This window comes from Pelmatolapia mariae, linkage group LG10_11 (assembly GCF_036321145.2).
Source record: "Pelmatolapia mariae isolate MD_Pm_ZW linkage group LG10_11, Pm_UMD_F_2, whole genome shotgun sequence".
Taxonomy (NCBI): Eukaryota; Metazoa; Chordata; class Actinopteri; order Cichliformes; family Cichlidae; genus Pelmatolapia; species Pelmatolapia mariae.
Genome location: NC_086236.1, coordinates 30,373,453 through 30,394,599, shown reverse-complemented (window position 1 = coordinate 30,394,599; position 21,147 = coordinate 30,373,453). Strand labels below are relative to the sequence as shown.

Here is a 21,147-nt window from a genome sequence, read left to right as displayed (position 1 = left end):
GTTATTTGAAAATATTATAGATTCAAACCCTCCACCCCTATGGCAGGGCTCTAGACTAACTTTTTTGCCACGGTTGCTCTGGTGCGCCTAAAAGCACAAAAGTTAGGCGCATCCAAATTTTTCAACCGCATCGCTTAACGCCGCAGTTTTACATGTTCACTTTTGGGGGGAAATTGCTGTCCATACAGACAATATTGATTTGTAAATGATTAACAATCTTGTGCTTGTGCTTAAAGTGCGTTGGCACTCTTTGGTAATATTGTAGAAAATGTTAAACTTAATCATCACATCGGCCTCTGACGACCTGTTTGCTGCTGCCTGCTGCTGAAAGGCAGTGGGGAGAGAGGACACTTGGGCATTTATCGCAGCATATAATGTGTTTTCTGGATACACTGTGCTTTTTCAGCGTTCAGAGATTGATGGCTCCATGTCAGAGCTGGCTATGAATTTCAGACAGATCAGGCCTTACCAAAAAAGTTATCAATCGTTCTTTTCATCTTTTCTCATTACCCACAGCTACATCCACTCTGTCGGGCCTAGGCTGCTCACCAGGGCTGGGTATCATCACTGATTTCTATAATCCATTCGATTCCAATTCACAAAGTCCCGATTCGATTCAGTTCAGTTTTGCCTCAGACAGTCAGAAATATTATGATTCTGATCATTTATCAGTGCTGACACTGTGAGACTTTATCAGAGGTGGGAACATCACAGCAGATGCCTTTGTGTCAAAGTAACTGAGAATAAAACACAGAACATGGAGGAGATTTTCCTGGCCTGGCTTTTTATAGCAGATGACCTGAAAGATATTCTGCAATTTTGCATAATTTTAAAAAGTTTAAATCTCTTCAGTATTGAACAGCAGAAATTAGGCTTTCTTTTCGGAGGTCATTTAAGTTAAAAGAAAAAAAACAAAAAACAAACCACAGCGGCTGACAGCGCTGTAAACAACGGTAGACTGATGGGTAATAAGCGAATGAATAATGCAGAAAACAGAGATTTGAGACGGGAAACTGTTCTTGAAGTACAGAGAGAGAGAGAGAGCTGTGCAGGAAGTGTGATTTTATCGTGGTGGAAGCAAAACAGCAAAACTCAGAGGGAATTCATGACGATGTTTATCAAATTTGAATTGTAGTTTGGATCTTCTTTCTTCAAAAAAGACGTAAACACAAAGCGGACCCGACGCGTCAGAGTCAGTGAGCTGTCAGCTTTCAGCCCTGACAGCGTGTCCGTGTACGGACCGTCGGGTGAGAAAGCCGAGAAAGAGAAAGCTGGTTCTGATGCGTCTGCTCTGTGTTTACGTCTTTGTGTGGAGTCCGTGTACCTGCTCTCATTTGCTGTTTGGTGGTTGTTGAAATAGTTTTGTGAGCTTTAACCTGAGATTCTGGCGTTTCTGGCAAAATACATTTAATTATATTTAAAAGTCGATTCAGGATTTACTGAATCGATATCGCTTTATTCAAGCTACTCACCTCTCTCTCTCCACCTGCACTTTCAGACATACACACGGACTACAGGAATATCTGGACCACGACCAATCAGAGAGGTCCCGCCCCTGACTATCTGTGATTGGTTGCAGAGACTTTTTTTTTTTTTTACTCGAACAGTTGGTCGTTTTTTTAGTTTTTTTAGTTGCACCATTGAAAAATTTGGTTGCATTTGCGACCAAATTGGTCGCACTCTAGAGCCCTGTATGAGGTTTACTAAATTATATTTATGTAGAACTCCTCTCTGTCTCTAAATTTTGGAGAATTTTATGCTTGGTGTCAAATTTTAGGAAATTGAGCATAAGTGACATTCATGGTGTTATCACCCCCATCAGGGCTTACCTTTCCCACTTTTGGTGATATTCCTCTCTCGAACATTTGCAATTTACCCTCCTTTGGCGTGAAAACTGGTGGTGTGGTCAAGTGGGTGCTATAGGAAACAAAAGCTCAGGACAGAACAGTTATCAGTCATGTGCTTCATACAAAATTTGCAGATATTTTGATTTCATGTTGATCCTCTGAGTGTAATGGTACATTTGAATTTGAATTTATCAAAGCTAAACACAATAGGTTTTCTTTCCTTACTTTGCAGTACCACATCCTAGCACATGCCGCTGTCGGTTGTAGTCTACTTTAATGATTGACTATTTTAAGGGGGAACCTAAATCACGTGGACCAGTGTTTGTTATTCATAACCCTATTTTGAACATGACAAATCTACCATTCCTCTATGTTATTCATAAATATCATTTTGGTTTTGGCTATTTTCCTCTATAAAATTTAATTGACTCGTCTACAGTGGCCTGCTATGGTTAATAGTAGAGATGGACCGATCCGATATTACGTATCGGTATCGGTCCAATGCTGACGTAAATTACTGGATCAGATATCGGCGAGAAATAAAAAATGTAATCCGATCCATTAAATATCAAAAAAACACCTCACAAAACTTGCTACACGGCGTAACTCGGCTCATAACCGTAGCTGTCGGAGCAGTGTGCATCACGTGATAGAGCGGCTGTGTGTATTTGTAGCCTCGCTACCAAACCAGCATTTCATCTCCGAGGAAGTTATCCCAGAGAGAAGTAAAGCAAGTGTGTAAGTTAATCTCTGAATGTTCGTAAAGCATTCCCACGTTAAGCTTAACAACCGATATATTTAGCGACTGCCTCTCTCTCTCTCTCTCTCGCTCCTGCTGCTACTTAAATCGTGAAACTGCTTAATGATCAGCTGATCGGCTTTTCTGTCACGAGTCCGTCTCTCTTCTTTGTTTTTGGCCCACTTTGCACCAGAAAGAGGAAACCAGCGGCTGAACAACAGCACCACGTTTACGCTTGATAAGCTGTTGTTAGAATTTATTTAATATTACTTTCTAGACCAGGATCCTTTTCTACGTAGCTGACGGCTGGTAACTGTGCAGGGGCGGATCTAGCAAAGTTTAGCCAGGGGGGCCGATAGGGCATGAACAGGGAAAGGGGGCACAAAGAAATACTTTTCTTTCTTATTCTCATTTAAAATGTCTAGCTTTTAATAAATAATTATCTGAATCTTACACCCAAAGTTTTAATCTGATGTAAAATGTACAGAAGTCCATTACTATATATAGTAACTATTAAGTCTAATATACCCTAGTACGCTACAGTACTTTTTCCTTTGGGAAAGTACCATCTATGAATTCTGCAACTCTGTTGAAGAAAGATGTTGAATCTATTTAATTATTCTTGAAAAATAATTTATTTCTGTGCATTTTTTTCACCCTGCATCAAATTAAAGTTGATTACATCGATTAAGCATCATCAGGTGGAGGGTGGTTCCCCATTTTCTTTTGCTGGGAGTTGGAACCCTATTAGTTAGGTTGCTTAATATTTCTGCTAAGTACTCTTTAAAATACCAGAATAGGGAGGATGGAGTAGGTTTAAGTTTATTAGATTGATCAGTTTTGCTGAACTATGAAATATTTTGGGTGCAGTGTATTTTTTACATACAGGTATAACAGAATAGCTTTAGTGTTTTGTTTATTTAAACTTAAGTATGAACTTATACAAAATGCAGCAAGATATTAAAAAAACAGTTTTATTGATTAAAAAACACACTATATCGGATTCATATCGGCAGATATCCAAATTTATGATATCGGTATCGGACATAAAAAAGTGGTATCGTGCCATCTCTAGTTAATAGTAACATATTCCAGTGATGAGTGATGTCAAAAGTTTTCTCCACTGTAGCATTTGGCATTTTCCCAACAATAACCATACCACGGCCAATAAAGCACAATTTTCTTCAAAGAATAAGTCCAGTCTTTAATCTCAATTTTTAAAGTCAGTGATAACTTTAGTCCACATCGTCAGTCCATCACAGTCCAGTCACACGCGTTCATTCACACGCATCCATACCAGGTATTGCTGATAGTGGAGTCTCACGCGCAACATATTTGAGTATCCATCAACAGCAATACGATGTCATCATTTTAAATTGAAAACAATTGTTTATGATTTTGGACTGGATTGACTCGCTGCAATCCTTTTAGACTCAGGACTCACCATCTCATGTGGTCAGTGTCCCATATAAGTGAATTTCTCCAAAGCCCATTATAATCATAGAGAAGCACACTTTGCGACTATTTCCAGTAAGAAGGTTTCATAATCTCTTTAAATTTCAATCTTGCAGGCCTGCTTAAAAGAGAGCTGATTGTTAAATCATGAACTCACAAAATATCACCACTGGTGGATCACACCTCTCAGATTTCTTATCTCAGTGCACTGTAACAAAAGCAAAAACAAGAGTAAACAGTAAAATAATAATAAAATAACAAATTCTAGGGCCAGTTCCAGACATGCCCAAGAATAAAACCGTCTCTCTTTCTTAGAGAAAGAAAACAACCCAAACCTCACTGGCAAAATAAACCTTATCCTAAGAAAAACCCCAATATCAACCAGAATATTCACAGGAAAGTTTATGCTTTGTGGGAAGTATAACCTCAGGTGCCATAGCATGCAGAGTTACATTCACTGCTCCTGGCTTTAATTAGTTTCTGATACTTTCTTGGTCTGAACTCAGACTTAAGTGTCACTCCGTGACTCGCCAGTTGCGAGCTCTGTTACAATCGTCCACAAATCTGCCCCGGTCTTTCCACCTGCTGTCACTAGACCTATCAAGGGGAAATGCAACTTCTTTTGTTCCTCCTTGAATTAAATCTCAATCATATAAAATGCGGCGCTTGGAAATAAACATTTATACAGTTAATTCATCATTTTCACTCTGTACCACTGCTCGTCATCAGGCCTGTGTGAAGCACAGTAAACAATTCAGTCCAGGCCTTGAGCCATAAACAGACATCCTGCGGCATGCAGTCACGTGCAAGAAGCCCCGCCCTCTCCCCCACACACTGACATTGTTTTCATAAGCAGAGGTTTGTAGAACTTGTTTGTTAAATGTACATATGTGCCCTCTGGATGACATAAAATGCGTTCTAAGTAATCAATGGCTTCTTGTAACAGAGTGTGTGTGTGTGTGTGTGTGTGTGTGCAGCATTTTGCGTCTCAGCATGAGCATTTGTTAGCAAAGCATTCTTCATTGCATCAGCATGTGTGTGTGTGCATCGCTCTTTATTGCACGAGCTTGTGCAGGTGTATTTGTGTGTGGATCATTTCTCACTCAATCAATAGGTGTACATGTGTTTGTGTGTGTATCACTTCATGCTGAGACAGTGTGTGTGTAGATGTGTGTGTGTGTTCTTCACTTTCCTGCTCTGGTGTCTTGGGTAAACCACGGCCTGAAGCGTGCCCTGGGGTCCTGCCCTCCTCCTTTTCAGCCTGTTTGCGACCGCTGCTGCTGCTGCTCACAGTGCTGTCCATCCTGGTCCTTTCTCCAGTGTCCATGCTCGCCGCATGTGAAACCTGCATCTTCTTCTGTGTTTTGTCCGTTCTGAGGTGCCTTTGGTCCTCAGTTGCTTCTTCTTTCTCTGCAACGCCCTTTTCTCTGGTGCCCGATCTTCCGTGTTGGTCCGTCACTGCCCTGCACTGTTAATGCAGAGTTATCAAGGTCAGCATTCTTTTGCTCGACCTCACTTTTCATCCGGGCTTCACGGGCATGTAAGCTGGTCTTCATTGCATGTATGGGTTAGTAGGCAGATCAATATATACGTATGGTGTGGAGCTGTGGATTCAAGCTGTCTCCCCCAGCTCCTTATTCTCTCCAAAAAGCATTTCACGTCTCTCTGTTTGTGTGTGTGAGTGTGCTCTTTTTTTTTTTCCTTTTTTTTTTCTTTTTTTTTTTTTACCATTTTATTGCGATCGTCTGGACACGCTCTCAACCTCCACAAGTCCATCGGCCTCACCTTTCAACTCAACTTTCATATTCTCTCATTTTAACATCAGCCTTCATTTTCCTCCATGTTCTCCTCCCTCTCCTCACAGCTGCTGTCTCCTCTCCCACAACTGCTGCAGTTCTCATTTGTTGACATGTCAGAGGCACTGTGGGCCGTTCCTTTTCAGCTTTGCCTTATGTCTTTCACTCTTTTCTTCCTTTGCCATTTCAACTCCCAGTATGGCAAATGTGAGACTCAGAGAGTCTTCTCAAGTCCATTCACACAGAATGATGTTGCATGTGAACCTCTCAGCTTGTGATCAGGAGCGCATGCTTCCACCTGTGATGGTATCTGTACATGCTACTGAACCCTTTGAATTGTTGATTCTTGACGTTGATGCTGTTGCTCTGAAGCTGCATTTTGTCTTCAGGGAGAGACTGACCGTCCTTTCAGGATGTACATGGAGGTGAAGCTGTGAATTTTCAGCCAAAACATGGCCTGGTTGTGGTTCCAATTATGTTAATCTATCATTTTGCACCGGCCAATGTGCTTGTGGAAGAGGTTGATCCAGGTCCGCAGTCACTTGTATTAACTAGAGTTGGATGTCTCGAGACCGGACGTGGTCTTGGTCTTGTCTTGGTCTCGACGGACTTTGGTCTTGGTCTTGTCCTGGTCTCGGATCCCTCAGTCTGGTCTTGGTCTCGCTGTCTCGGTCTTGCTGTCTCAGATCGACATAGTGGTCGGGAGATTTGGAGTCAACAGTATCCAAGACACACAACGTAATGTTTGATAATGTGTCATTTCAAAAGCATCAGCTCTAAGAGCCGTGCTTACAGAGGGCTTTGTAATGAATCAGAAGAGTCGACTCCCACTGAGCGAGAGCCGGCTCCTCACTTAATTTCCTTTGGCTGCTCAGCTCTCAGACAGTGGCTCAGCTTTGCTCCAATCCCTCCATATTGTGGCCAATCACATGCAAGGATATAGGATAATATCATTATGTGAAAAACAGAGAGGGTGAGAGACGCGACAGTGGAGCGTGCGTCTGTCCTCTCAGTAAGTGAGTGAGACAGTAGACAGCGGTGAGGAGGGCTGTGTGAAAGCAAAAACACACGAATATGCCCGACACCCGTAAACGAAGCAGCATCTGGCTTAGGGCTGTTCGATATGATGATATAAATCAGATGACGATATAAAAACGTCTATCGTTTCATTTTACGCTGTCCTTTGTTTCGTGGTGTCGCAAAATAAACTGTTTACGACAATATTTGTTCATGGTTTTGATGGTCACTGTAGTGGCTATAATCATTTCTTAAAGTTCTCTCCATCTCTTATATTTAATATAACCACACTACGGAGGGACAAGCGCCTGTTTTTATGCGTTGTCGTTAGCAACAACGATGGTAAAACCATCGCGTGTCCGCTTGTTTATTTTCCACATAAACCTTTCACAATAAAGCTCAAGATCCTGTTGAGACTTTTCAAAATAAACTGAATCACATGAAAGATGCAGAGTGTTTACGGATGAGAAGCAAAAAAGAGCCGTCAGGTGCTAAAAAATAAACCTGAGACTCAAACGTTAGAACAGGCTTTTCCCCGCAGCACGCCGTGTAATAAATACTCACAAAGAAAACGGCGGCCGTTACAACTTATGTCTAAAATGTATAGTTTCATGCATCGGTTAAAACACTCGACTCCAGGTACACAACGCCCAGCTGGAAACACTTCACGCAAGTCGAGCTGCCCGAGATTCACAGAATTTTCAGAAAATGTTACATTTTTGTGATTTATATCGTTATCGGGACGATAGATGTCTTATATCGGGATATGAGATTTTGTTCATATCGCACAGCCCTAATCTGGCTGCAGTTTAAAGACTTTTTTGTCTTGGTCTTGACTCGGTCTGTCTTGGTCTTGGTATTGTCTTGGTCTTGGTTTAGGCGGTCTTGACTACAAGTCTAGTATTAACACATTAAGAGATTTATTTAATATCACTTTCATCACCCTTCATTTCTAAGATACTTGAAAAAGTGGTTGCAGCTCAACTTCATTTACACCTGGTTAATAATAATATCTACGAGAGATTTCAATCTGGTTTTCGCTCATGTCATAGTACAGAAACTGCTTTACTTAAAGTCACTAACGATCTTCTAATCGGAGCTGACTCTGGTCTTCTCACCATTCTCGTCCTTTTAGATCTGAGCTCAGCCTTCGACACCATTTCTCACTCTGTACTTCTAAGCAGACTTTCCTCTCTCGGCATCTCTGACACACCCCTCGCCTGGTTTCAATCATATCTCCTCGACCGTTCCCAGTTTATTCAACTAAGATCATTCCGCTCTCGTCTATTCTCCGTCACCTCTGGTGTACCTCAAGGCTCAGTTTTAGGCCCTCTTCTCTTCATAATATACATCCTCCCTCTAGGTACCATTTTCCGCAAATTTGATCTTCAGTTTCACTGTTTTGCTGATGACACCCAGTTATATCTCTCTTGCAAACCTGATTCCTCCCTCCCACCTTCCTCCCTTTCCGAATGTCTATCCGAGTTAAAATCCTGGTTTACCTCTAATTTTCTAAAGCTCAATGAGGATAAAACTGAGATCCTCCTTATTGGCACCAAATCCAACCTTCTGAAGGCGAACCATTTCTCACTCACCATCGATAACTCCACAGTTTTCCCTTCTCCTCAGGTTAAGAGCCTTGGTGTCATCCTAGACAGTTCACTTTCCTATAAATCTCACATCAATAATCTCACCCGTTCTGCCTACTTCCATCTACGTAACATTAACAGATTGCTTCCTTCTCTTTCCACCCAGTCTACGTCCATTCTTGTCCACAGTCTTGTTACTTCCCGTATTGACTACTGCAATTCTCTTCTGCATGGTCTCCCCCAAAAATCCCTCCATAAGCTTCAACTGGTTCAGAACTCTGCTGCTCGCATTATCACCAGAACCCCCTCCTACCAGCACATCACCCCTGTTCTTCAGGAACTTCACTGGCTCCCTGTTAAATTCCGGATAATATTCAAACTTCTTCTGCTCACTTTCAAGGCCATTCATAACCTCGCTCCTCCTTACCTTTCTGACCTGTTAACCACTACCTGTTCTGCCCGTTCACTTCGATCTTCCTCTTCTATCCATCTTGCTGTACCTTCCTTCCGTCTCACCACCATGGGAAGCAGAGCTTTCAGCTGCTCTGCTCCCAGGCTGTGGAACTCTCTACCCCCAGAAATAAGAAACATTGGTTCTCTCCCCCAGTTTAAATCCCAACTCAAAACTTATCTGTTCAAATCTGCATATTCACTGTGAATCCACTGTTTGTTAATTTTAGCTTTTGCTTTTGTTTTATTGTTCTTATTCTGCCATTGTTTTACTATGTGTTTTATCCTATTGTAAAGTGTCCTTGGGTGACTTGAAAGGCGCTCATAAATAAAATTTATTATTATTATTATTATTATTATTACTTATTTGACACTCTCATTTCTCTGATTCTTTAAACACATTTCCCTTTGTTGCTAATTTAAATATTCCCGTGCCTTCTTTTCCCAATTCCTCCTGTTCTGCTTTAGCTTCTGTGCATAATTCATCATAATTTTACCCCTTTTTTTTTTTGCTCTTGACTCTCTGTTTCAGGCACTTTTCCCCTGCAGTCACACAGACTGCTTCTCCTAGCTCCTCCTTGAGTCCACCTCACACTCAGCTCCTCCCCTCTGAGTTGGGCTGCCTGCCCCTCCTCCTGTTAGTCTGCTTCACTCCGCTCTGGGAGACACTTCCTTCTCCCTCACACTCAACACACCATACAGAGCGCATGTCTCGCTCTGCAAAACCCAAACACACGGTTTTAGACGCAAATTTCAACTTTAAGCCTAATTTACTAACCCCAAAATTAACCCAGACAGTGTAGAGGCACTGCAGCGGGCCCGCCGAACCCAGCTCGGAATCTAACTGGTGAAAGAACTCAGCCCCACTGTCAGGCAGACTGTCAGCTGTAACGAATTTTAACTTTTATACACACTCACAATCTAAGGACACTGTAGCAGGATTCCCAATCTCAGCTCGGAATTGAACCGGCGAAAGAACTTGGGCCCACACTCATACAGGCTGTCAACTGTGGCAAATTTAACTAGTCGATTTCAATCAAGACGTGTCACAGCAACACGACGAAGGCTGTCCCAATTCGTCGACTCCTTCAAATGCAGCCGACAAATGCGTCCTCCTTTTCCCTGAATTTGAAGGATGGGTCGGGTGTGTCCTTCGTGGCCCACCATATCCCAGAGTTCATAGCGCGGCCCAGCCAGTTCCAGTTTTCAACAATGGCGACCGCTACTAAGTTTTAGAATTACTCTTATTACTCTTTCTGGGTCACAAAATAAACTTTTAACATATTTTCAGGCGAGAATGTAGCTGTGTAAACTTCAAATATCTGCTCGGTTTATCAAGACATCGCATATTTGCAAAAGTGCTTCGACGTTTTCGGAGACGTCTGTTACCCACCAGCTCGATAGCTAGCCGGGAGCTCGAGGGTCACTAGAGCCGCCGAGAACGGCAAAGTCCCGGCACATCATTTTCAGATCACCGCGGACTTTCGCTACTCAGGTTAAACGTAATATATAAGTCACTTAGACAACCTAAAATGTTATTGTTGGGCTTTGTTGGCTGAGATTAAAGTTATTAGATTAGATTAGATTAGATTAAATAAAACTTTATTAATCCCCTGGGTGGTTTTCACACAGCTGAATAAACGTCAAACAGAAAACTGATTAAACAGAAGTGTGAGACGGTCGAGAGTTTACTCCAGTGTCCTGTTATAATTTAGATAGCAAGGAGCAGACGGCTGAGTTTATTAAACTCCACCGAGACAGCGGTGACGCAAATCTGAAGGCTAGACTGTCCCATTTCACAGCCGTTTACTTGTGGCCTACCCGACCTTCTGAGGACCCGGCCCACGTAGACCGCGAAGGCCGGATCCTCAGGAGGATGCAGCCCATGAATTTGGACACCCCTCACCTTCCTTGCTGTGGAAGCTAGGAAGAGGTGGGCTTGTTTTGAATGTCATCTGACACCATGTTAGCCTATTATATAAAGCGCCGTGAGGCGACTGTTGTTGTGATTTGGTGCTATATAAATAAAATTGAATTGAAAATTATTATATGGGGGTACTAGCCCCTCCTGGCATGGGCATCACTTAGCATAATGGCATTTGAGCTTCTGATGAGGTCACACAGGAGGTGTTCCCATAGTGAGACACAAAGCAAATACCATGAAAGAGAACTTGTTGCTCTTTGACCAGTTACACTGAAATCCTCGGAGAGATTTCTCTGGAGAGCCCGAGCCAGCGCGCTGTGTGTGTTAAGAGTTTGCATAGGTTTGGGAGATGAGAGTATATCTTTAATGAGAGGGACCTCACTCATTTTTCCCAAGCACTAAACTTTGTCTTTCTGCCATCTGCTTAAAACAACTTTTTAGAAGTCCTCTCCACTCGTAGCAGTGCTTTACCTCAGAAGCTCTCTATGTTAAGATGCCGTGTGGGCACAATTTATGAAATTCTAATCATTTTCAGTTTTATACAAAATGCAGTAAATAGAAAAGCCCGTATTAGGTGTGAGCAACGGTTTAAAAAAACAAGAGCCTATCCATTTGTACCTAGTTGTTCTTTTCATTGTTTTTTTTACATTAATCTTCCTCCAGGAGAATGAGAAGCTGTATTTACAGATGAAGGCTCAGCAGGACAAGAGTAAAGCTAATGAGGAGGCCATGTTTAAAGAAAACCAGAGGCTGCTGAATGAGCTGGCCTCCACCAGGTGAGCTTTCTGTCCCACAGACCTGTACGTCCCACACATATGTTGTTGTACCCATATATGTGTGTTTATGTGCACTGTGAAAGTCTGACCACTTGGAACACTTCACACTGCGAGTCATACACATATTCATGCATCGCTTCATTCTGTGCATTTAAGCACCTAACAGTGAAGCTAATAGCGCGTCTTTGGGCTATGGAAAGTATTCAACACATAGGCCAAACCGGAGATTCACTCGTGTTCAGGGACAGCAGTGCTAACTTTATTCAAAGTTTGTAAAGTAGGTCGTTAACAAATAGAGATCATAAAGTTCTCCAGATGTGGATTGGTTGTTCTGTGGTTAGGGTAAACTTTTTCTAACCTCACCAGGGAGCAGCTGAATAAAACTTCGAGGCCAGTGGGAAATATATGCTTAACGGATCATACTCCACACATTGCAGACTTGTTAGCGCAAATAAACACACTTCAGGTTAGTACCGCTCTCATCCACCTGTACTGTAAGGCTTGAAGGTCTATGTTAGCTCCTTTCATGTAGCACAGATGTGAATCGTTGTGCAGAGAAATGAGGCCAAGATGTCTGAGGACGTCCACAAGCTTAAGCAAGAAAAGCAGGCTCTGGAGGTGGACTTGCAGCTCATTAAGAAAGAGAGAGACCTGGCTAAAGCCCGAGCCATCTCCACATCGGGTAAGATAAAGAACAGTCCTGAAACTACAATATTCCATATTTTACATCCCCTTTTCACTTCACATACAAACCCAATTCCAAAATGCTATAATAGGATAATGACAACCCCAAGTTTATAGCTTCATTTTGCCTTCAAAACATGTAGAAATATGCAAAATTCTGCCAGTTTAAAAATGTGCTGCCTTAGCAGAAACCCATAAATCAAAGTGGCAGCTTCAAATGTTGTGTTTGACCAAAGAGACTCACTTTAATGTTGTGTGACAAAGAAAAGCATCAAATGCTGTCAGGATTACTGCAACACTGAAACGATGTGTAACCAACTGCTACTTGTGATTTGTTTATAAACCCCCAAAATATATCAAACTGACAAATATGTACAAGTCATTAAATGTATGATTCAAAGTGAAATTGTCACCAGATGTGGATAACATCTAATCCACACATACAAAAACATCAAACCACAGATGTTCATGAATTCAGTTCTGTGTAATAGTGACACAGGTGAAAGTACTGAACGTGCTTACTGATGTTTACTTAACTGTTCGCACAAAAAGCCTTTGTTGGAGACGACGGCTTCACGACGTCTCCTGTGTGGAGAAAGTATCCCAGGTGCATTGCTCAGGTGTGATTTTGGCTCATTCTTCCACACAAACAGTCTTCAAAACTTGAAAGTGCTCCGTGGGCCCTTTCTATGACCTCTGACCTTTAGTTCTTTCCACTGATTTTAACCTGGATATAGGTCAGGTGATTGGCTGGGCGAGACACTTTATGTTCTTTCTCTGAAGCCAGTCAATAGTTTCCTTTCTGGCTGGTACATCTACTGTCATTTCTTCACTACCAACCGGAAGCACATTTTTATCAGGAATGTCTCGGCACATTTTTCCATTCATCCTGAAGTTTGCCAGTGTCATTCTGAAAAACCCAATTTTTACCTGTTGGTATGGTGTTTATTATGCATGCAACGAGTGGAATTATGGTCTCATCTGACCAGACTATGTTCTCCCAGCATTTCAAAGGCTTGTTTGATTGTTTTTCAGCAAAATTTAAATGTGTTTCATCGTTCTTTTTCTTCAGTAATGAACAGTAATTGTGCATACAGGCCATGGGGGTATTTTTTATTGCGTTCTTTGAAACAATTGTAGGATTCCAGGTCTTTCTGTAGCTCTCCACAAGTGCCCCCTGGCTCTGCGGATAATTCTGTTCACTCGTCTGTGGAGTGAACCGGCCATGACCAGGCGCTGGCTCACTGGAACCTTCAGGATTTTAGAAATTCTTCTGTAACCAATCAGGATGTTTTACAACAATAGGACTGTGACGGTCTTGAGCTAGATTATTTGTTTTTACCCATCATGAGATGTTTCTTGATGGTCCCATCTGATGGCCTATAAAAAGGCAGGATTGCTTTCTAATTACTGATAAAGTTCAGCTGGTGTGACCTGTCATGTCCTTTTGCACCTCCCTTTGTGTTCAGCACTTGTCCCTCTGTCACTCCTCATTCTTACACATAACTTAATTTGTGGACATTTATGTTTGATTTCTTGTAATGTGGGAATTAAGCTGGTCGTTACATCTGGTGAAGCTTTCATGTCAGTAGCACCTTTAGAAATATATTTACTTAGAAAACTGTGACATGTTCAATACTTATTTTACCTGCTGTGTATATATGAGTAATAACTGAGTGCATTTCTCCTGAATTGTTAGGGAATCAGACCTTTGAGATGTGTGTATTAGAGGACAGGCACCAGGAGGAAGTGACAGCCCTTAAGAAAAAACTGCAGTGGTTTGCTGAGAAGCAGGAGATGCTGGACAGAGATGCTGGCAGGCTGAAGGCTGCTACAGCTGAGATACACCAGCTCAGAGAACAGGTGATGCTCCTCTCTCACACCATGGTTACACACTGATTTATTTTGTACCCTCAATCTGCATGAATCCTCTGTCTGTTCTATATAGTTTTTATTTTAAATGAGACTCTGACTTCAGTGAACTTCCCTCATGCAAGTCACTGTTGTTAGTTTAATTCAGTTATTCTTTGTTGGGGTGTTTCTTCCTGTGCCGTTCGGCACTGTAGCATCAGAATTATCGTCTGAAGGCCAAGAAAGATGCCCAACAGGCAACGTGGATCATTACGGCTTTGTCATACTGGTCCACTTGATTGATCTTTATTTTTACTTTTAAGTTATTACAATGAGAACAGACGTGACCAGGGGATAGGAACGGGAAAGGCGTAGACAAGGGAAGTTCAAGAAAATCAGAGGGGAAGAGGGACAGAAGGAAAAGAATCAGCTGGATCACCTGCTGGAAGAAAAGTCAAGAAACCAAAAGAGAACAACACAGTAGGCAGAGCACAGCAGCAACCTGTAACAGGAAATAATAAATACTGAATGTTAATGAGCAGCACGCAAGACCGACAACGCACAATATGTTTAGAGGCAGCAGCCAAGGTGTCTGTGCACACTTTGTATAGAGATCGACAGAACACGTGACTTTCCCGCATTGCATTGTGGGTACGAGTGGCAACAAAATCAAAACACTGCATCAAGCGCTAGCATTTCCAGCACCGGTAATCGTTATTTCTGTGGTTTTAATCCCTGCTTGCATTTTATTTGCTCCAAAAACAGTTGTGTACAAAACGACGGAGAACACGGCAGGTCCTACAAAGACAGACGTGACGAAGAGGCAAAAAGAAAGTAGGAGGAAAAAATCAAAGGAGTGAAAGGGTCAGACCCAAACGAGCATACAGAGTGGAGTAAGGATGTTAGCGTGCTGCCCAGCTTTCATCACGCACATATTTATTATTATATGGTCCTAAGTGTGAGTGCATACACTCACAACATGTTTAGTAACTTCAGATCCTGCAACAAGCCCAGGTCCAGTTTACTTTGGTGATTTGGACGATTCCATTTCACAGCTGTTGTTTTTTTTCTTTATCTCCTGCACAGGCCAACGCAATCTATTTGTCCTTTCAGGTTGTAGTATTACACAACATTTTTGGTTCTAATAGAAAAAAAATAAGTGTCAAAAAAAGTGTCATAAGTGTCACTCAATTTATTGTCTTTATTTATAACTGACATTATTGTTTCATCCTATTATAGAATCTTACAAGAAAGAGGCAACATTGTATTCTGTTATGCTTTATTAGCTGCTTCGGTGAAAAACAAATCAACAATGCAAAAAAATAAATAAATAAATAACCATTGCATAGTGGAAAACAGTTATTCATCACTTGATTGCTTCAATACAACCCTTGGGCACATATATGCGGGACTTTTCGTGGCTGTTTTGATATCGCGCTCTCTCTCTTAACCGATCAGATCTGGCTGTGGTAGCAGCTTTACACTCGGTCTGACCCAGGTTGATAGAGGGTGCGCAGTCTGGATCGCATTCCTGCATTTTGTAGGCTGGTTTTCCTACAAAACACAACAAAGCCCGCAAAGCCACAGTGAACAAAGCAGCATAGCGCAACAAATTCAATTCAAACCAATATAAGACTTATTTGTAACCTACATCAACAATTATGTTATGATAAATGACGTAATAACTACAACAGAAGACTTACCTTTTTGGGAATGCTTGGAGCAGACTAACATGTGAGCTGGAGTGTTCTGGGACGTTATATTTGGTAGTCGAATCCAGGCCATCCGTCGTCTCTTTGTGACTTCAGAAACATGACTTGAACAATTTCTCTTCAACGACGGAATCCGATAAAAACCGATCACTTTACCCGTCGGCTTCCCATGGCTGTCATGCGACCGGCTATTGCAGTTAATAATACAACAACTTCTTGCCGTTCTTTATGCTTGTTTTTATCGCTGTGTGACTGTTTTCTTGTGAAAGCCTGCGTGCGCTAGTACCGCTTGCCACTCGTACCCACAATCCTTTGCGGTTTTACCACAGAAATTATGTCACATTTTCAAAAAGGTTTCTCCATGTAACGATCTGATAGTGGGTGTGGTGAGTCATAGCCCCGCCCACCAGGACATAAAGCAGGCTAATTCAATGACTGTAACATAACCTTCTAACGTGTGACTCAGTGTTTGTACCTGAAATAGATGGTGTCGTCGAGCCATCTAAGAGTCTGTTTTAGCATCTGTGTGATACAGTTTTCATTAAATACTTTAAACAACTAATTTAAACAGGACTTATAATAGAAACAAAACATTAAATCACACCATTTATAATTAATGAGGTCAGTGTTTAGTCTTAGAGACTGTTTCCTCTGTTGATCAGAACTTTTCTGGATGAAGAACTTTATTTGTCTTTGTTGTTGTTGTACTTTTTTTAGATATACAACTTGAATAATTTATCATTCCCATTTAAGGCAGGCTGGTGGTTGTACTCTCCCAGTCAGACCATGTGACCAGGCTGTGATGGTTTTGCCACAAACCATCGTTTTGTTAAAAGTGCGTTTTTTTTTTTCCCTGCTGTCACAGAGTACCTCCCATACGGGATTGTGTGATTGTTGGTTTCTGTCTAACATTCAGTGGTCTTTATGTTACAGTAAAATGTGCATCAAGGAAACTATTGTTTTGATTTGAAAAAACTAAAATTGATTTAAATTGTGTTAATTTTAAGGAACGTGCCTATCTTTCCTGACTCTGGAAACATTGCTCTAGAGCACAGGTGTCGAACTCCAGGCCTCGAGGGCCGGTGTCCTGCAGGCCTGGAGTTCGACACCCCTGCTCTAGAGCGTGTCTTCTTTTGTGGTGCTTTACAGTGACAACAGTGAAAGCTTTAGGAATGAGGATGGAAAGTGTCGGAAGTAACAGGCCGTCTCCATTGCAGGTAGAAAAACTGAAACAGGAAGTGGGCAAAAGAAACAGCTGGCAGAGAAAGGCGAGAGACAAATTTGTGGACTTGAAGAGGATGAAGGACTTGGAGCGACAGGTTTGGCACACGGGCATACACTAACAATTAATTTCTCCTTCCTTCTTCTACAACTTCACATCACTTGTGTTTTCACCAGGTGAAGGAGCTGGAACAAATACTCAGGAGCAGAAACCCAAATTCGCTGCCTGCTTTGATTTATGCTGCAGCCACATCTGCCAGCCACGAGGACGTGGATCCTGGCAAAATGTCCTCTTCCAGCCGGATCACTGCTCTGCTGGAGCGAAGGATCCAACGTCTGGAGGCCGAGCTGGAGAATCACGATGAGGAAGCCAAACGCAGCTTCCAGGTTATGGAGCAGCAGTTTCACAGAGTCAAGGTAACATCAGTCCACAGACTTGTCGATGTAACGACCTGCCAGCACTTCCCACTCAGCCTGGAAGTAACAGCTGGGTGACTGTGAAGAGGACCCAAAACAGAAAGCTCCTGTCACACCACCAACCTGTTCACCACCTTCCAGCTTGGGTTCAGGGGTCAAACACTCTCAGCTTTTAAGATTGGGCTTAAAACTTTGCCATTTGATAAAGCGTATAGTCAGGGCTGGATCAGGTGACCCTGCATCCGGCCTTAGTTATGCTGCTGGAGGCCTCGGCTGCTATGGGCGTGTTTATACACAACTTTTAGAGCTGTCTGCTAGTGTGGGGTTGGTTTTTGTCCTTTTTAAATGGCAAAAAAATACGTTAATCACATCTTAATACTGTAGAATTAGGGCAGCCACCATCTCTTGCTGGTCATCAGTAGAAGTCACTGAATCCACACTTTGTGATCACCACGTCTCTTCCTGTGTGCATTCCTCCTGCTTGGTGTGGTAGAAAAGCAACAGACAGAAGCTTCATAGAGAACTGTGAAGCCCAAAGAGGAAGCAGTGTGACATAATAAGTTCAGCTTCAGTCAGTAAATGAGCTTCTTAACCGCACAGCTGTGAGACTAACAAGTAAAACCTTTATTTTTCTCCTTTACACGTCTGGTTTACAGCAGATGAGTGAGGAAATGTGTTTCATGTGCTCATTTGGCTGAACCAACACTTTTAAATGTTCTTGCTGTGGAAGTAGTTTGATTCATGACAGTGAAGAATCGTGTTTCAGACGTCTGTCCCGTGGTTATAGTAGATACTCCAGTGTCTTTTATAGAAGTCTATGTGAGAACCATTATTTTCTGTGGTTTGTGTCATTTAATGATGAAATGATCATTAAAAACATCAGATGAGGGAACAAATGAACTAGTACCTCTAGTAGCGCTTTTCTACTCTGAGCACTTAAAGCTCTTTATACAGCTCGTCTCAGTCACCTGTCCACAAGCTCTAACATTCACACACACTCACAGTCCTGTGGAGCAGCCAGGGATTGAAGCACCACCGATTAGCAGATAACTCAAGAGATGAGGCAGAGTGAATACATTATCATATTTTTCTGATAGAAGTTTCCATTTTTATGGGGTTCACTGTAGTAAAATACCCCTCAGCAACTGTTCGCTGTGTGACAGCTCTATGAGTCACTGGCCATTTGGATTTCTGTAGAAAAACTGAAGGACAGAAAGGTTTTATTTCAGTTTGGACTCTTGTCATGGCCTTGGACATATTCATTATAGTGTTTGCAGAGCATTGTTTCATAATGGAATGCAGCCACTCTATTGTGGAGGATTTGAGTCTGTAGGCGTCCACCTGCTTAGTTACACCCACGAGCCTGTCAGCTGCTGACTGGTTCGGTTTCCAGCTGTACCTGTTTGTGGTTTGTGTATCTCGTAAATAGCAGAGCTCACTCACTGTTTAGACATCACTAAAGTGTGTGAAGCACATGTGGTTTGTTTCACACAGGGATCAGTAACAGTGTTCCTTGATCGGTAGCTGCTTTTGATTTGTTGTTTCTTTGCTTGCAGTCATTGATGTTCTGCCCTTGGTCCTGTATTATTAATTCCTCTTCATTAAGGACCGTTTTATATATGACTTGTCACAGTTATTTAATTAAATTAGACACATTATAAAATCAAACACATTTTAAATCATGCTCACAAACTGAGTCTTAAAAACGAACAACCTGCAACATTGTAGCAGATTTTTGTTGGATGCCACTATGTGTCTACTCTGTAGCTTCGCTACGAGCAGCAGATCTGTGAGCTGGAGCAGCAGCTGCAACGTAAGCAGCAGGTTGAAGCAGCAGCTGGGTCCGAGTCATCGGTAGTCCAGGCTCTGGAGGAAGAGCTATACCGTGTGAAGCAGAGCCACGAACAGAAAGAGAAATCTCTGCACGAGCAGATCGAGTCTCTCCAGCAGCAGCTTAAACAGAAGGTCAGTACAAGTCTTACTAAAAGCAATGAGCTATTTTCTTAGCTGTCTCCAGATGCTAGAGCAGGCAGTCTTTGCTCTGAAACCTTGAAATAATGGATGAAGTAGGATAATGGAGGAGTTGACAAAATAAACTTGTACTCGATTATACAATACTGAGGAGAGCCCTTCGTTCTACAGGCCCTGCTGAGTCCCAGCCGGCACCAGCGCCAAGCCGAGGCAGCAATTGGCGTGCGGCTTGAGCGGCTGAATCAAGAGCTCGCTAAAAAGACACGGATCATTCAGGAACTGAGCTGCACTGTGGACAGACTGAAGAAGGAACGGAGGAACATGCCGTCTGCCCCCAACACACGAGCAGAAAGACGATCCACTGAGAGCAAACGCCAACAACCAGGTCTCCCTAAAACACACGGTTTTCTCACTGCAGGAGAAGAAACATTTCCAGCTGCTCTGTGTGAGAAGACCTATCAGCCCACCGTATTCACAGGTGGGAATGCACTTTTTTTAAAGTAAATAATACACAATAGGGACTAAAGATCACCTGATGCAATGAAAATATTTTGTGGTCACACTGTTTAATTCACTTTGATTTTATTTATATAATTCCAAATCCCAACAACATTCGCCTCATCGGGGATGAGAGCAAGGAGACGAGAGCAAGGAGACGAGACAAAAGTCCTGCTGTGGAAGAGAGCCAAAGATTAATAACAACTCATAATTAAATGCAGAGTGATGTATAAGTACATAGTGAGTGAAAGGGGGCAATTTATGGTTCAGAAGAAGTAGCACGTTTGCAGTCTGCTTGCAGAGAGCCTGGTTGTCAGATGGAGACAGTGCACAAAAAATATGCTCCATTTGATCTGTAGAACAGTCTTGCTTGTGTTACTGTTGGTTCATCACCCAGCACAGAGAAGATCAGAGTTATAGCAAACTCAGAGCTGTGTGAAAAACTCAAGTGTTAAAAATGACCAGTTATGCCTATAACTTCTGTTCCCTGAAGGAGAGGAAACACATATGCACATATGGGGGGTGGCTGTAGCTCCAAAGGTAGAGCAGGTCATCTGCCGAATGGAAGGTCGGTGGTTCGATCCCTAACTGCTCCAGTCTACATGCCAAGTTTCCTTGGGCAAGATACTAACCCCATGTTGCTTTCCGAGGTTTCCATATGAGTGTGTGTGAACGGTAGGTAGAACGCACTTAGATTTTTTTATTTTTTTTAAGTATTGCATGAATGAGGCACGTTGTGTAAAAGCACTAGTAGTAGTAGAAAAGTACTGGTCCATTTACATATAGTATGGGATATCAAGCCTGGCTGAAGACATCTCTGTTTACATCTTTAAGACAGATGACCTGTGAGGACGTGGCCCCACCTGCATGTGTACAGTCATTCTGCAGTTCCTGCTCTTTACTGAGCAAAGCTGCATAGCAAGGGACCATGTGTTGTAGCTCGTTCCTTTCTTTCAGGGAACAAAAGTTATAGTTCAGTCGAGTGAATCGACTGATATATATGTGTGTGTGTGTGTGTGTGTGTGTAACTGTTATTTGTCGAGCGATCCTTGAAAGTGGTTTACAAACAAATATTGTTTATATATTCTAGACTTGCATCAGAAGAAAGTAAGAACATTACCACATCAGTCCCAGTGTACACACTAACAGCAGAGATTTCTTTATAAAAACGTCTATAAGCAGGGCTGTGGTTTTCCAGAT

The 21,147-nt window shown here is 42.2% G+C and overlaps 1 protein-coding gene across 7 annotated transcripts in view; it reads left to right on the top strand.

The window, feature by feature from the left end:
* The window catches only part of cep162 (centrosomal protein 162), a 68,040-nt gene that overhangs the window by 42,069 nt on the left and 4,824 nt on the right, over positions 1 to 21,147 (top strand). For 6 of the 7 annotated variants that reach the window (XM_063485000.1, XM_063484997.1, XM_063484995.1 and 3 more), the window contains 8 exons: positions 11,481 to 11,593; positions 11,960 to 12,059; positions 12,149 to 12,275; positions 13,977 to 14,140; positions 17,058 to 17,159; positions 17,239 to 17,478; positions 19,246 to 19,443; positions 19,621 to 19,927. In XM_063485000.1, coding sequence (XP_063341070.1) covers positions 11,481 to 11,593; positions 11,960 to 12,059; positions 12,149 to 12,275; positions 13,977 to 14,140; positions 17,058 to 17,159; positions 17,239 to 17,478; positions 19,246 to 19,443; positions 19,621 to 19,927 — 1,351 coding nt within the window. Of the gene's footprint in view, positions 1 to 11,480; positions 11,594 to 11,959; positions 12,060 to 12,148; positions 12,276 to 13,976; positions 14,141 to 17,057; positions 17,160 to 17,238; positions 17,479 to 19,245; positions 19,444 to 19,620; positions 19,928 to 20,440; positions 20,623 to 21,147 lie in introns of all 7 variants that reach the window. The other variant, XR_010094964.1, reaches the window with a different exon arrangement.